The following is a 17,197-nucleotide window of genomic DNA, read 5'->3' on the forward strand; positions in this document are numbered from 1 at the left end:
AACCCAGTTCCTCACATTCTGACAAATTTCTCCGTTATCTGTAAATGATGACAGAACTTTCCATTGCTACAATACACCAATGAAGCTATTCAGAAAGAGAATCTCTTGGTCTTTAAAGTTAGCCTTGTTGGTCATTTGTCTGTGCTGTTATTTTAACATCCGATTTGCAAAGGGATACAACAAGTCTGGGATATTTTTAACATTCAAACAATCAAGAGTTTATTGGACAGCATTTTCCAAAAAAAAGAGAATGTTGCAATAACTGCTGTTTCAGGAACAGTTGCAAAAATAAAACAGGAAGGCAAACCAATTATATGCTTAGAACTGTGAAAGTAAAATATAGGAAAGTAATCAGCCATCAACAAACAACCATATTAAAGAACAAAACAACTCTAGTAATTACCGGCCAACTCAGATTCTTTCTTTTTTTCTTCAAATTTAGGATACTGCAGAAGACAGTAAAAGTGGCCTAAAAAAGTCAGTGCAGAAATGCATTTCCAGACATATAAATCCTTGAAAATGCCAAGATACTCATTCAAAACAAGGCACGAATTCAATGGTAGGAGGTACAATTTTTGGCCTGACTTAAAAGAAAATTAAACACACATTTTACGGCTGTAATTAGACAGCAACATTATATTTTAGGATTGTTTAACATTTAGAAAATCAGGTGCTTAAAGTATACAAAATTATACACTACACAATGTACACCATTGCCAAGCTCATTGTCACAAACGCAATAAAAGCATTAAACAGTAGTTTATTTGGTAGTTAACTTCCTACCTCACAGCATCAACCTAACAACTCATCAATGATGCACACTGTGTGCAGATATTAAATCCATTTGGCAAAAGATTTAGTGCATAGAAATGTTCTTTTTCCTTTTTAAGGCAAATAAATTCAAAATATGGCGACGGTGTGAATTACTCTATTGTATTAATGTATTTGGCACATGGAGTCTGTTGACTATTGTCTTTGTATCAATAGTTTTGTTGTGATGTTTTTCCCATCACTATAGTTTGGAAATCAACCTACTTTTAAGGAAACCAATTCATGTTAGTTCTGTAATGATTGTTCAAAACATATTATATGATTGTGTATTTAGAGCATGAATTTGTTTGTCTTCAAAGAGTAAAACCAGCTGCAGCTGTTATTCAATCTACACAGAGGAACCCAATTCAGAATATACCAACAATACAATTATTAAGATAATTCTGCAAACGTGCAAATGACTTTTGCACTTAGGGTCATGTTTAGCATTTACTGGAATCAATGCAAAATAAAAATAAATAATGCTCTTTAAAACATGAAAATACACAAAGCATGCCAAGTGTCAACCACAGGACACAATTTAAACTCTTATGGAAAAGAAATACAGTGAAGTGGAGCGTGTGAATCAGTCCACACAGGTGAGCTTTTCAGAATTGTGTTAAAATGCCTTCTTGACGCTTGTTAGGTCACAAAACAGCCGTCCCTTAGTAGGCAGGAGGCTGGTACCCTCCCTCTCCAGAAGAAGTGGTTGAGAATGGGGACTGCTGGTAACTCTGCTGAGCACCGGGATATGCCGAAGGGTACGTGGAAGTGTGGTCACTTACTGGATCGGTGTAGCCTGTATCAATACTGTCCACTCCTTGGCGGTATCGTTTAAATGCAAACACGGTTAGCAGCGCCTTGAAGAAGAAGATGACATATGCTTCAGTTTATTAAACTGAACCAATACAAGGAGAGAGGGGTGAATGACATGACTGAAATCATACTAGGAGTTATTTTACATCACCGTAACTATATTTCAGATGGACACTAAAAATGTTTTATAAATTATATGGGTCTGGATCTGTTAAAGTTTTTCAAAATGACACAAACATTCAATTCACACAAAACAATGACTTAAAAACACCTCTACTTTCAATAACATGTTTTCCATTTCTGAATTTTAAACTTTGTTCAAAGTTGTCGTGATATTTTTTCTGGTAATATCAAGTCAGTGTTACCATCCAGAGTAATAAAACAAACTTTTTTTTTTAAGATGAAATTTGTGTAAAAAATTAAAAGGTGTAACCAAAAAATGTGTACGTTTTTCCCCTTCCTTAATTGAATTGTAGAAAGTTTTTACAAGTAATTTATTCATTCAGATTAAGTCAGTTTTATTGAGCAAATATAATATACTTGGATTAGGTCAAATTAATGTACTGTAGTAGTTTTTAATCAACTTCATTAGGTTCATCAAGCTTGATTTAGTAAGGTTGAAGTTTATTTTCTTATGTTGGAACAACTTAATTCATTTGACTAATCAATAGTGTATGTCAGGTGAGCAAGTGTAAATGGACAGTGAAATTGTTGCACTGTACATTTAATTGCAAATGTTCATAGAACTAAATCAACACTTGAAATAAATATCACATGGAAGTGAAAGTCCATTATCAGCACAAGCGCCATTCTTCACCACAATGGTAACCCCCAAAACTCCAGACTAACAGAAACTCTTTTTAAATACCAATATAACAGAACATTAAACAATAACACATCTCTTCCTATTCTCATTTTGTTAACAAATGCACAAAATAACACATTAGTTCAACACTTTTTCAATCACGTCCCATGCAAAGCATCCTGGAAAATGGAAATCCCCGGCCCGGTTTCATCAATGCTGCATTAACACCATAAAAAGTATTCATGTAGTCCCAATTCAAATGGATTAAGTAAACTTCCATTTTACACATTTAAATGGATAGAACGCAATGATGTCAAGTTTTGATAAAATGTTCTAGAATTGTGTTGCTTTAGTTCAAGTAAACTGAATAAGCAGCAAAAATCATTTTTTTATATAGTGTAGCCATTCTGTTGTTATGTGACAAATAAATAAATAAAAACAGAAGACCTCTACACCTTCATGACGTTTTTACAAAATATATAAGTAAATAGGATATTTTTTTTATTATTTTCTCCCCCTTTCTCCACAATTTGGAATGCCTAATACCCAAAGCGCTCCAAGTCCTTGGTGGCGTAGTGACTTGCCTCAATCCAGGTGGTGGACGAATCTCAGTTGCCTCAGAGACATCAATCTGCGCATTTTATCACGCGACTTGTTGAGCGCATTACTGCAGAGACCTAGTGCGTGTGGAGGCTTCACTCTATTCTCTGCGGCATTCACGCACAACTCACCACACGCCCCACATTATAGCGACCACAAGGAGGTTATCCCATGTGACTCTACCCTCCCTAGCAACCGGGCCAATTTGGTTGCTTAAGAGATCTGTCTGGAGTCACTCAGCACACCCTGGATTCGAACTCACAACTCTGGGGTGGTAGTCAGCGTCTTTACGTGTGAGCTCATTTGTGACTCAAAATTAACAAAAATATTCTTTGCCTTGAAAATTGTTTTCATAAATCAATATTTTAACAAATATATTTTACTTGATGTTCCACCACTGCTTCAGATCAACACATGAATTAAAAACAAAAGACTCAAAACAGTAACACATTATAAATATGACTGGATGAGTCCCATTCGAAGTCGTTGAGAAGACGAATTGCCTATTCGTACCTGTGATGGTGTGACCACATGTCAGTTCAATTCTTTATTGCTTGTCAACTGTCAATAGCCTACAGTTACACCGTATCTACACATGAAGCGGTTTACACCATGTATCAGGAGGTCTAATAAAGTGGGATTGTACTCACCCAAGTGGCAATGGAGAAGAAGGAGAAGGCCACCACAGCTCGGGCCGCATCAGCAGGGATGCCCCCTGTATTTTCCGTTTTTGACCACTGATTGGCTAGGAGACAGAAACACACAAACCACAGGAATGTCCATGCTCCTAAAGAAAAGGGCAAGAAAAAAACGATTGAGTAAATAAGTAACAAAATGTAGCTCCAGTGCAGACATCATATGCACGCTTGGCTTGATGCCGTTGGAGTGTCAGGATGTTCTCTTAGCAACACGCTAAAGGCATACTCCATTGGAGTAAAAGATGGCATAGCAAAGAGAGCTATTTGAGTGATGCACAGGGTTGCTGTCTCTGTAGAACATTCTAGATCACTCACTTGTGAGGTTCTGTGACAGTTATGATGCTGCCTATGTAGGCAGTAGGCAGCAAAGCAACTCACTGATGTTTTAGTACAGAGCCTTTATCTGGCTCCTACACACTGAAGATGACAATTAATGAATCTATTATAAAAGTAAAAACTCTTACCAGAGAAAACCAGATCACCCAGGACGATGTATTTCCTTTCCTTGGCATTGCTGATCTGGGGGAAATAGGCATCCAGGATAATAAAGATAACACAGGCTAGGAAGGCTAGAACTCCGATACTCAATCCATAGCTGCAAGCACTGTCACTCTGATTGAAAATGCACTTGGTGTCTTTTCCAGAGGATTCGTTGATGTAGCCTTCAGAAACGATGGTAGCAAACACCACTATGGAGAAGAGCTGTGATAGAAATTAACAGGGCAAAATTAAAATATAGTAATGAACAGAATCACAGTTGAAATCACATACAGTACACCAAAGCAACAAACTGTTGAGCACTGCATTCATTTAATAGGTCAAAACTTCATGCTGAAAAGAACAATGACATGTTGAATCGAAGGCGTGACCCTCTCATAAGATGTTTATTATTAAGAAAAGCAATTCAAATCAGTAAAAATAGGGTTAATTTTTTTTTTTTTATATGGGCATCTACGTACACTAGCTAAAGGCTCTGCCAAAATATGACATATTTAATGGTCCCAAAAAAGTAGTGGTTTAATCCATATCTTCAGAAGCTATATGATAGGTGCGGGTGAGAAACAGATCAATATTTAAGTCCTGTTTTACTCTAAATTCTCCTTCCTGCCCAGCAGGTGGCGATATACACAAAGAATGTGAATCGCAAAAAACAAAAGAAGAAGAATGTGAAAATGGAGATTTATAGTAAAAAATTACTTCAATATTGATCCATTTCTCACACAAACCTATCATATCTCTTCTGAAGACATGGATTAAACCACTGACGTCTAATGGAATGCTTTTATGTTATTAGGTATCTAACTTTGTTGACGAGAAAACCTGTACTAGATTTTATAACATTAAAATCATGAAAAACAGATTTTAACACACTATAGCTCTGTTATAATGAATAATGTTTACCTCTTGTGGCTATATCTTTGAAACCGGGTGTATTTTAGTGTTTATGGACTGGCTCAATCGCTTTTATTTTTAAGCAAAGGACGAGTTGAAATTATCTTTGGTGGTAATCAATAATGTGCTACAAATGCTGTCAATTGCACTTAACCTGAACACGGAAGATTCCTTTTAGCAATTGGTCTCTAGGTGATTTTTAGTGGATATCAGTTCCTCTTAGTTCAGACTAGCAGAGAAACCACAGGTGTTTCTTCACATTAATATGGACATATTCCACTGACATTTGACAAAGTGTGACACAATATACCGTTCAAAATGAAGAACAAAGGCATCGGTCTACCATTTAAAACATAAACTTAATTTAGTGAAATGTGCAGCTTAAAAATTGTTCCATTCTAATTAATGCCACTTTAGTTTAATATTTTGTTAAGCAATATGTTGACAAACTTTTTGGTTTACCCTTCCCTGTGGTAGATATGAATAAATATTTAGCTTGAGTATGACGCACTCGCAAAACTATCTGCATGAAATAAAGTATTAAAGCATGTGCTTAACTGACATCTCGATACAGGCCTACCCCTGCCCTGCTGATTAGTCAGATGACCAAAACCCTCACAAACTTTTTCCATGTCTGCGCTTTTCAACTTTAGCATGAAGCTAGTAAAGCGCTTGTTTCACTCTAAATTCTTCTCTTCTACACCACCACGGTTTCAAACCAACTGGCTCATCTGGTCAGAGCACTAGCTGGATTAGTTTACGATGACTGTGATCTCACCCAACTGAACAGGCGCAGTAAAGTCTGCGGCTGCTTTATAAAGCTCGAGAAATCAAAGGCTCCTCCGGCCAGCGATGCACCGTAAGCACTCGTCTCCATCTTCGGTGTTTCGTGTGTCTCTTGCCCCCCTTCGGTCGTTAAATCTGCGGCAGAGGGTCCAGCTTGAGCTCGGCAATGTTCTGTTTACTTGCACACTTGTTTCCTGAAAGTACCGCTGCACCACCCTTCAAGGAAGTACACGTCAGGCAGTAACGAACTTTGCCACATGAGCAACAGTGAACGAGTCACTGGAATATAAATTACACATATTATCCAACTGAAAATTAATCCATGTCAAGCTGCAGTGTTTTTTTTTTCCCCCCCGTAAATTCTCATCAAATGTTTTAAATATCACTAATTTCAGAGGTCTTTGTGACTTTGATCTCGCTGTTTGAAAACTATATGGCTATTCCATAATACCAAATGGGCTATTATTCTAGATTATACACGTGTAAAAGACTGAAGTCAGAAGTTTACATACACCTTAGCCAAATACATGTAAACTCAGTTTTTCACAATTCCTGGCATTTAGTCATAGAAAACATTCCCTGTTTTAGGTAAGTTAGGATCACTACTTTATTTAGAGAATGTGAAATGTCAGAATAATAGTAGAGAGAATTATTTATTTCAACTTTTATTTCTTTCATCACATTCCCAGTGGGTCGGAAGTTTACATACACTTTGTTAGTATTTGGTAGCATTGGCTTTAAATTGTTTAACTTGGTCAAACCTTTTGGGAAGCTTCTCACAATAAGTTGCTGGAATTTTGTCCCATTCCTCCAGACAGAACTGGTGTAATTGAGTCAGGTTTGTGGGCCTCATTACTCGCACATGCTTTTCAGTTGTGCTCACAAATTTTCTATCAGACTGACATCTCGGCTTTGTGATGGACACTCCAATACCTTGACTTTGTTGTCCTTAAGCATTTTGCCACAACCATGATGCCATCTATTTTGTGAAGTGCACAAGTCCCTCATGCTGCCAAGCACCCACAACATGATGCTGCCGCCCCCATACTTCACAGTTGGGATGGTGTTCTTCGGCTTGCAAGCCTCACCCTTTATCCTCCAAATATAACGATGGTCATTGTGGCCAAAAAGTTACATTTTTGTTTCATCAGACCAGAGGACATTTCTCCAAAAAGTAAGATCTTCGTCCTATGTGCAAACTGTAATGTTGCTTTTTTTATGGCTCTTTTGGGAGCAGTGGCTTCTTCCTTGCGGAGCAGCCTTTCAGGTTATGTCAATATAGGACTCGTTTTACTGTGGATATAGATACTTGTCTACCTGCGTCCTCCAGCATCTTCACAAGGTCCTTTGCTGTTGTTCTGGTATTGATTTGCACTTTTCCCACCAAATTACATTCATCTCTAGGAGAAAGATTATTATAATTATTATTATTTTTTTTTTTCATTTTACAGATGAATGTGGTACCTTCAGGCATTTTGAAATTGCTCCCAAGAATGAACCAGACTTGTGGAGGTCCAAAAATTTTTCGGAGGTCTTGGCTGATTTCTTTTGATGTTCCCATGATGTCAAGAAAAGAGGCACATAGTTTGAAGGTAGGCCTTAAAATACATCCACAGGTACACCTCCAAATTAGTACACCTCCTATCAGAAGCTTATTGGCTAATTGCCTATAGACTTGACATCATTTTCTGGAATTTTCCAAGCTACTTAAAGGCACAGTTTACTTTATGTAAACTTTTGACTCACTGGAATTGTGATATAGTCAATTAAAAGTGAAACAATCTGTCTGTAAACAATTGCTGGAAAAATTTCCCTAAATGACTTGCCAAAACTATAGTTAATATGAAATAGCTAATATGAAATCTGTGGAGTGGTTAAAAAATATGTTTTAATGACTTCAACCTAAGCGTATGTAAGCGTACTTCAACTGTATCTTGCATTCTTTCTTTTCTATCTATCTATCGATCAATCGATTGATCTGTATGTCTGTCTGCCTGTCAATAATCTATATCCGTCTGTTTGTCTGTCAATAATCTATATTTGTCTGTCTGTATGTCAGTAATCTATATCTGTCTGTCTCTCTGTCAGTAATCTATATTTGTCTGTCTTTCTGTCTATCTGTCAATCAAGAATATATACAGTGAGGAAAATAAGTATTTGAACACCCTGCTATTTTGCAAGTTCTCCCACTTGGAAATCATGGAGTGGTCTGAAATTGTCATCGTAGGTGCATGTCCACTGTGAGAGACATAATCTAAAAAAAAAAATCCAGAAATCACAATATATGATTTTTTAACTATTTATTTGTATGATACAGCTGCAAATAAGTATTTGAACACCTGTCTATCAGCTAGAATTCTGACCCTCAAAGACCTGTTAGTCTGCCTTTAAAATGTCCACCTCCACTCCATTTATTATCCTAAATTAGATGCACCTGTTTGAGGTCGTTAGCTGCATAAAGACACCTGTCCACCCCATACAATCAGTAAGAATCCAACTACTAACATGGCCAAGACCAAAGAGCTGTCCAAAGACACTAGAGACAAAATTGTACACCTCCACAAGGCTGGAAAGGGCTACGGGAAATTGCCAAGCAGCTTGGTGAAAAAAGGTCCACTGTTGGAGCAATCATTAGAAAATGGAAGAAGCTAAACATGACTGTCAATCTCCCTCGGACTGGGGCTCCATGCAAGATCTCACCTCGTGTGGTCTCAATGATCCTAAGAAAGGTGAGAAATCAGCCCAGAACTACACGGGAGGAGCTGGTCAATGACCTGAAAAGAGCTGGGACCACCGTTTCCAAGGTTACTGTTGGTAATACACTAAGACGTCATGGTTTGAAATCATGCATGGCACGGAAGGTTCCCCTGCTTAAACCAGCACATGTCAAGGCCTGTCTTAAGTTTGCCAATGACCATTTGGATGATCCAGAGGAGTCATGGGAGAAAGTCATGTGGTCAGATGAGACCAAAATAGAACTTTTTGGTCATAATTCCACTAACCGTGTTTGGAAGAAGAAGAATGATGAGTACCATCCCAAGAACACCATCCCTACTGTGAAGCATGGGGGTGGTAGCATCATGCTTTGGGGGTGTTTTTCTGCACATGGGACAGGGCTGACTGCACTGTATTAGGAGAGGATGACCGGGGCCATGTATTGCGAGATTTGGGGAACAACCTCCTTCCCTCAGTTAGAGCATTGAAGATGGGTCGAGGCTGGGTCTTCCAACATGACAAATACCCGAAGCACACAGCCAGGATAACCAAGGAGTGGCTCTGTAAGAAGCATATCAAGGTTCTGGTGTGGCCTAGCCAGTCTCTAGACCTAAACCCAATAGAGAATCTTTGGAGGGAGCTCAAACTCCGTGTTTCTCAGCGACAGCCCAGAAACCTGACTGATCTAGAGAAGATCTGTGTGGAGGAGTGGGCCAAAATCCCTCCTGCAGTGTGTGCAAACCTGGTGAAAAACTACAGGAAACGTTTGACCTCTGTAATTGCAAACAAAGGCTACTGTACCAAATATTAACATTGATTTTCTCAGGTGTTCAAATACTTATTTGCAGCTGTATCATACAAATAAATAGTTAAAAAATCATACATTGTGATTTCTGGATTTTTTTTTTAGATTATGTCTCTCACAGTGGACATGCACCTATGATGACAATTTCAGACCCCTCCATGATTTCTAAGTGGGAGAACTTGCAAAATAGCAGGGTGTTCAAATACTTATTTTCCTCACTGTATCTGTCTGACCAACTGACTGGCTGTCTCTGTCAATCTGAATGTCCGTCTCTCTGTCGATCAATAATCTATATGTCTGTCTGTCTTTCAATAATCTATATCTGTCTTTCTGACTTGTCTGTCTGTCTATCAATAATCTATATCTGTCTATCTGTCTTTATCTGTCTATCTGTCTGCACAGTTCAGCACACAGAGTCAGCAGTTATTTAACATGCAAAGATAAATATTTTTGATTGAGCAACTCGCCCAGTGTTGTGCAGTTAGACAGGATATAGACCCGATCTTCCGATCACTCTGCACAGAATGACTCTTAGATCTTACTCAACAGAACTATTGTTTCAGGGTTGACTATGTAAACTCAAACTGTGACACTCATTCACAAAATATTTTACAATAAAAGCAACATGATGTACTTTAATGCCAAGGTTGGCCTCTAGATGACAGTATTGTACTTTGCTTTCAATCTGATTAAGCACCTGCTTCCATAGAATTCTCTACTAGCTACATGCTATTATGCATTATTTGAGGGTTATGATCCCCATCTACCCTATCACTCTCATACTGTAAACATTTTGGGATAGTTTGAGATTTTTTAGATTGTCTGTCATAGCTTAGCATGTTTTCAATATCTTCATAATGCAGTTTTTCTTAAAGTCCCAAACTATTTTATACAATTTAAATTCAATACAGATGTTTCTAATGAGTAATGAAAAGACATTGAGCCATTTAAGAAGAACAGACCCCAAAATTTCTTTGTAACATACTTCCCTATTTCACTTAATATGTTTTAAAACTAGGCCAGCAGTATGTTTGTGTTTTTGGCAGCAATATGTTTGTTGTCTGTTTCAAAAATGTATTTAAAAGCTTTATTTATTTTACAGGGTATGCTGAAAGATGGTCAGTCATTGTACCCAACACCACAAAATGAAAATTGTTTGTAAATTGTTCACTGTCAAGTCATTCCAAAAGGAGATGTTGGGCAGAATGTTAAGGACTTACAGACTCAGTCCCCATTCACATTCATCATTTTATGAAAAAGACGCAATGAAAATAAATGTCCCTAACGTTCTGCCCAACATCTCCTGTTGTGTTCAATGAAAGAAAGGAAGTCATATAAGTTTGGGACTACACACGGGGAGAAAATGTTGACTGAATTTTCATTTTGGATGAAGTGTACCTTTTAGCATTTTATAAATAAAATACAGTATATGAAATGTCATCCTACGAAAGCCCTGAACCGCAAGGTGACAAAAAAAAAAAAAAAAGACATTCAGACTTAGGCTCAGGAATGTACTGAGACGCAAAAAAATGTTGTTCCACTTTTCTTTTTTTTTTTTTTTACCTTGCGGTTCAGGGCTTCCATAGCATCCTGTGGATAGACATCTGAATGAGCAGTCAGACATCCACCTTTCCTATTTCTCCCTTAACTGTGCATAACAGGATGGAGAACACCATGGAGGTGGCTAGCCAACTGTGGCAGCACAAGTCTTGATGCTTACCCACTTCTTGTTACTTCCTCCTGCATGCTGACTGTGGTTTGTCACTTTATTTGCCCTCTGTTAGCTGAAAAGTGTGTCTGCAACTTATAGTGTGCTTGTTGCCATGTAGAAAACTTTTTATAATCTTTTTTTTGTCAGATCTGCATAGTGACCATTGTGTTTGAAACTCTGTAGAGCAACAGAAGTTAACGTGAGTATCGCAATTTGTTTGCACTATTCTCAGGATGTTATTTATAGGAATCCAGAGTACATCATTCATAAGAAGTATGGTAGTCTAGTGAATTTCATGCTGAGTTTGTGGTGTTCTGATTCAAATCTGCCAAAATTATTCATCATGTTTACATGCATGATTGTCTGAATAAGGTTCATATCCTGGTTAAACTTTTATTCTAAAAAAGTTATTGGAATATTCCAATGTGTAATCAGCATATTCTGAATAAATGCTGTTATCTGCATTTTGTTTACTTTGAACAGAAATTTAACCCTAGAATGCATATGTAATTTAAACCCCCTTAAATGCACATGTGGGTCAAAAAGACTCAGGTGAAACCTAGATGCTTATTCTTACTAAATTATGTATTTTTCAAGTAAAATTAATGATAATTTAAGTTTTTATGTAGTTGATTTATGACAAATTGAAAGTAAATGAACTCATTCATTCTCATTCATGTCTTTAACAATTACACACAACAGCACAATTAATTTCAAATTGTTGTTCATGAGACTTTAATAGCTGTAGGTTACATGGCATTTCTTTAAATGTTTTAAAATGTTAGCTGAAAAAGTCTCCTCCTCTCTCAAAAAATGTGTTTCTTCAATAGCTTGACTTTTCACAACTTTTCACAAATTCTGATTAATACAGCCATATGCCTGCTGTTTTCTTTAGATTTCTAGAAACCAGAATATCGGCTCAATCTGTTTATGACAATCAGGTTAATGTATTTACATGATTCTTACGTAATCAGAATATTCCAAATTCTGATTAGTATAGAATATTCTTAATGTAAATTAATATTGGAATATGCCTGCTGTTTTATTCAGATTTCTAGAAACCAGAATATTGGCCCAATATGGTTGTGACTTTCAGGTTAATGTATTTACATGATTCTTACATAATCAGAGTATAACCAAATTTGGATTAGTATAGAATAAATTTAATGTAAATTAATATCAGAATATGCCTGCTGTTTTTTTCTTCAGATTTCTAGAAACCAGAATATTGGCTCAATCTGTTTATGACAATCAGGTTAATGTATTTACATGATTCTTACATAATCAGAATATGACCAAATTCGGATTAGTATAGAATATTCTTAATGTAAATGATTATCGGAATATGCCTGCTGTCTTAATCAGATTTCTAGAAACCAGAAATGTGGCTCAATATGGTTGTGACTTTCAGGTTAATGTATTTACATGATGCTTACATAATCATAATATTAACAATTTTGGATTAATATAGAATATTCTTAATGTAAATTAATATTGGAATATGCCTGCTGTTTTATTCAGAGTTCTATAAACAAATATTGGCTCAATATGTGTCACGAACTCCAGTTCCCGAATCCACCCTGCCCCTTCCATCTCTCACACTCATTCCCAATCACCCGAGTATTAGTTTCACCTGTACTGTTTGTGTTCTCTATTTATACCCTGCCCTTTCACGTTAGCTTTGTTGGTTATTGCTTTATTATCCCTTGGCTTTGCTAACTCTAGTGTTTTGCTTGTATTTACCCGTTAGTCCTTTCTCGTGTTTGTTTTGTTTATCTGAACTCCTGGCTTTGACTTTTGCTTTCGTCTCGACTACGCTCCTCTGGATTTGCCCCTTTGTACATTCACCAGTCTGTGAATAAAGCTGTTTTCTGCTACTGTATCCATCTCGTCCAGTTTCGTCACAATATGGTTGTGACTTTCAGGTTAATGTATTTACATGATGCTTACATAATCAGAATATGACCAAATTCTGATTACTATAGAATATTCTTAATGTAAATTAATATTGCAATATGCCTGCTGTCTTAATCAGATTTCTAGAAACTAGAATGTTGACTCACTCTGGTTGTGACAATCAGGTTAATGTATTTACAAGATGCTTAATTAATTAGAATATACCAAATTCTGATTAGTATAGAATATTCTTAATGTAAATTAATATTGCAATAAGCCTGCTGTCTTATTTAGATTTCAAGGATCTAGAATATTGGCTCACTCTGGTTGTGACAATCAGGTTAATGTATTTATGTAACGGTTACCCTCTCTTGTCCCTCTGTTGCCCTTTGTTTTCCACCTTGTCACTTTTCACTTCTTAGTTTTCACTTTAGTCCCTTATTTAACTCCATAGTCCACCCTGTCTCGTTTCACTGTTGCCCTCTTGTTTACCATTGTTGTCACTTTTGCACTTCTTAGTTTTCACTTTAGTCCCTTATGTAATTCCATAGTCCTTGTTAGCGTTCGTGTTCACTGTTCATTGTTTACACCTGCCCTTGTTAATTTGCCTTTGGTTTCTGTTAATCACCTTGTTATCTTGTTTGAGTTCTGTTCTTTCATTGGCCACCTTTCCTATGTTTGTGTATTTATACCCTGTGTCTTTGTTCAGTCTTTGTCGATCGTTGTTTGATGTTTGCCTGATGTTTGCCTGATGTTTGCCTGATGTTTGCCTGATGTTTGCCTGATGTTTGCCTGATGTTTGCCTGATGTTTGCCTGATGTTTGCCTGATGTTTGCCTGATGTTTGCCTGATGTTTGCGTCTCTCCCTTGTTCCCTGTTTGTCTCTCTCCCTTGTTCCCTGTTTGTCTCTCTCCCTTGTTCCCTGTTTGTCTCTACCGTGGTTACCTTATCTAGTTTATGTTTCTTTTCCCCATCGTGGGTTGTTCTTTTGTTCATTTAGTGTTTTTGTTATCAAATAAACTCAAACTGCGTTTGGATCCGCATCTCCTCGTCAGCCTCATTATTCAGACGTTACAATTTACATGATGCTTACATAATCAGAATATGACCAAATTATGGTTAATATGGAAATATTCTTAATATCAATTAACTTTGGAAAACAGTATTCAGATTTCTAGAAATCAGAATATTGTCTCACGTCAGTTTAATGTGTTTACATGATATCACAAAATGGAATATGACCAAATTCTAAGTAATATTCTTGTGCATGTAAATAGTCAATGTCAAATAATTGTCTTGTCTGCTTTCTATATATTTTTCAAATATTCTGTGAATTTTTGAGTTATGGCCCATCAAAACATTTCCTGCTCTGTTTCAACTCTAGGCCGCCTAGATGGCCACTGCCCTGATCATGGAGACCATTCCCAGTGGAAATGGAACCCAAGACATGATCGAGCTGGAGGATGTGAGGATACTGAACAGAGGAGTGAGATGTAGGTACACATCATACAGATAACACAGGTTTATGTTTCTATGAATGTTCTAAATTAAGCCAGAGGGGGAAAATGGCTCTGTTTTGCTTGTAGTTGATCTGACACATGAGAATCCAGAAGACCGGATTGAGGAACTGAGTTACCAGGAGACCAATCAGACAGATGAACTGCTGAGGAATCACTGGTCCAAATCAACCCAAAGGGTCCTTTCCTCCTTGCCAAGTCGCAATATTGGTGAGATAACATTTTGGTACTGTTTACAATGGATATCTGTGAGCTTCTATAACTATGGGTACCTACATCTCTTATTCTTAGGATGGAGTCAGAAATCTGTGCTCTCCCAACACCAGAGCCGATCCACCCAGAGACGCAGAAGAAGAATTTACAGCTCTGTCTCCACCACACGCCGCCCTACAGAGCAGGACATTTCTATAGGGCTGGGAGTCTGCACCATTGATGGTTTGGGACATTACACTAAAACACTGACAATGCTATAGGAATTGTGATTTCCTTAGACAAGACACTATCTCATACACTTCTTCTACAGTTATATTGATGGTAGTTGGCAGTTATCGTAGATACATGGGAAGTTTGGATATAACATCAAGATTTTAGGTAATAAATTATGTGAATATACAGGTGCTGGTCATATAATTACAATATCATCAAAAAGTTGATTTATTTCAGTAATTCCATTCAAAAAGTGAAACTTGGATAATGTATACATTCATTCCACACAGACTGATATATTTCAAGTGTTCATTCCTTTTAATTGATGATTATAACTGACAACTAATGAAAAACCCCAAAATCAGTATCTCAGAAAATTTGAATATTGTGAAAAGGTTAAATATTGAAGACACCGGGTGCCACACTCTAATCAGCTAATTAACTCAAAACACCGGCAAATGCCTTTAAATGGTCTCTCAGTCTAGTTCTGTAGGCTACACAATCATGGGGAAGACTGCTGACTTGACAGCTGTCCAAAAGACGACCATTGACACCTTGCACAAGGAGGGCAAGACACAAAAGTTCATTGCTAAAGAGGCTGGCTGTTCACAGAGCTCTGTGTCCAAGCACATTAATAGAGAGGCGAAGGGAAGGAAAAGATGTGGTAGAAAAAAGTGTACAAGCAATAGGGATAACCGCACCCTGGAGAGGATTGTGAAACAAAACCCATTCAAAAATGTGGGGGAGATTCACAAAGAGTGGACTGCAGCTGGAGTCAGTGCTTCAAGAACCACCACGCACAGACGTATGCAAGACATGGGTTTCAGCTGTCGCATTCCTTGTGTCAAGCCACTCTTGAACAAGACAGAGCGTCAGAACACAAAAAGGACTGGACTGCTGCTGAGTGGTCCAAAGTTATGTTCTCTGATGAAAGTACATTTTGCATTTACTTTGGAAATCAAGGTCCCAGAGTCTGGAGGAAGAGAGGAGAGGCACAGAATCCACGTTGCTTGAAGTCCAGTGTAAAGTTTCCATAGTCAGTGATGGTTTGGGGTGCCATGTCATCTGGTGTTGGTCCACTGTGTTTTCTGAGGTCCAAGGTCAACGCAACCATCTACCAGGAAGTTTTAGAGCACTTCATGCTTCCTGCTGCTGACCAACTTTATGGAGATGCAGATTTCATTTTCCAACAGGACTTGGCACCTGCACACAGTGCCAAAGCTACCAGTACCTGGTTTAAGGACCAGGGTATCCCTGTACTTAATTGACCAGCAAACCTGCCTGACCTCAACCCTATAGAAAATCTATGGGGTATTGTGAAGAGGAAGATTCGATACTCCAGACCCAACAATGCAGAAGAGCTGAAGGCCACTATCAGAGCAACCTGGGCTCTCATAACACCCGAGCAGTGCCACAGACTGATCGACTCCATGCCATGCCACATTGCTGCAGTAATTCAGGCAAAAGGAGCCCCAACTAAGTATTGAGTGCGTTACATGCTCATACTTTTCATGATCATACTTTTCAGTTTGCCAACATTTCTAAAAATCATTTTTTTGTATTGGTCTTAAATAATATTCTAATTTTCGGAGATACTGAATTTGGGATTTTCATTAGTTGTCAGTTTTAATCATCACAATTAAATGAAATAAACATTTGAAATATATCAGTCTGTGTGGAATTAATGAATATAATATCCAAGTTTCATTTTTTGAATGGAATTACTGAAATAAATCAACTTTTTGATGATATTCTAATTATATGACCAGCACCTGTATATATATAGGGCCTGTCATTTCTTAAAGTTTTTCACCATTTTTATTTACCGTTTTAACTTTACTAGTTCACCAGTGAATGTTGAATATTCCAGGTTTAACAAATTCAGTCAACAGCTTTTGTTAAACAAAACTGACTGCCACAACAAAATAATTTTGAATTCCTCCTTTTTCATTTGAAAAAAGGCAGAAATTGCAGTCACAATAAGGCACTCACAATGGAAGTGAATAGGGACAGTCAGGGCTGGACCGGTAATCTAGCATACCGGCATTTTCCCGGTGGGCCGACGCACTTTGGGGCTGATCAGGGTCGGACTGGCCATCAGGAGAACTAAACGGGCCAGTTGGTTGGCCACGAAATGGCCCACGATAAGCTAAATTGAGCCGCCGCGTTATGCAATACATAACGACCACAAAACGGCTTCGCGATATGCAGAAAAGGACA

At 37.6% G+C, this 17,197-nt stretch overlaps 2 protein-coding genes across 2 annotated transcripts in view; one reads left to right on the forward strand and one right to left on the reverse strand.

The window, feature by feature from the left end:
- Positions 1-193: 193 nt before the first annotated feature.
- Positions 194-6,130, reverse strand: syngr2a (synaptogyrin 2a). The gene is made up of 4 exons (XM_052131662.1): positions 5,900-6,130; positions 4,194-4,431; positions 3,682-3,818; positions 194-1,670 (listed from the first exon to the last, which is right to left on the reverse strand). The coding sequence occupies exons 1-4, from the start codon at positions 5,996-5,998 to the stop codon at positions 1,476-1,478; spliced, it is 669 nt and encodes a 222-aa protein (XP_051987622.1). The 5' UTR covers positions 5,999-6,130; the 3' UTR covers positions 194-1,475.
- A 1,015-nt stretch (positions 6,131-7,145) lies between these two features.
- Positions 7,146-17,197, forward strand: part of LOC127647434 (transmembrane channel-like protein 6) — a 44,242-nt gene continuing 34,190 nt past the window's right edge. Inside the window, exons 1-7 of the mRNA XM_052131666.1 lie at positions 7,146-7,268; positions 7,359-7,499; positions 11,089-11,183; positions 11,286-11,337; positions 14,419-14,527; positions 14,621-14,761; positions 14,843-14,986. Coding sequence (XP_051987626.1) covers positions 14,428-14,527; positions 14,621-14,761; positions 14,843-14,986 — 385 coding nt within the window. The 5' untranslated portion in view covers positions 7,146-7,268; positions 7,359-7,499; positions 11,089-11,183; positions 11,286-11,337; positions 14,419-14,427. The remainder of the gene's footprint in view (positions 7,269-7,358; positions 7,500-11,088; positions 11,184-11,285; positions 11,338-14,418; positions 14,528-14,620; positions 14,762-14,842; positions 14,987-17,197) is intronic.

This window comes from Xyrauchen texanus, chromosome 8 (assembly GCF_025860055.1).
Source record: "Xyrauchen texanus isolate HMW12.3.18 chromosome 8, RBS_HiC_50CHRs, whole genome shotgun sequence".
NCBI classification, from domain to species: domain Eukaryota; kingdom Metazoa; phylum Chordata; class Actinopteri; order Cypriniformes; family Catostomidae; genus Xyrauchen; species Xyrauchen texanus.

Bases quoted from the DNA above. Each gene is read 5' to 3' on its own strand.
- syngr2a (XM_052131662.1), bottom strand. From the start codon at position 5,998: ATGGAGACGAGTGCTTACGGTGCATCGCTGGCCGGAGGAGCCTTTGAT. The intron at 4,432-5,899 runs GTGAGATCACAG...TTTCTATCACAG, and splicing joins TACTGCGCCTGTTCAGTTGG to CTCTTCTCCATAGTGGTGTT. The intron at 3,819-4,193 runs GTAAGAGTTTTT...CCTTTTCTTTAG, and splicing joins GGGTGATCTGGTTTTCTCTG to GAGCATGGACATTCCTGTGG.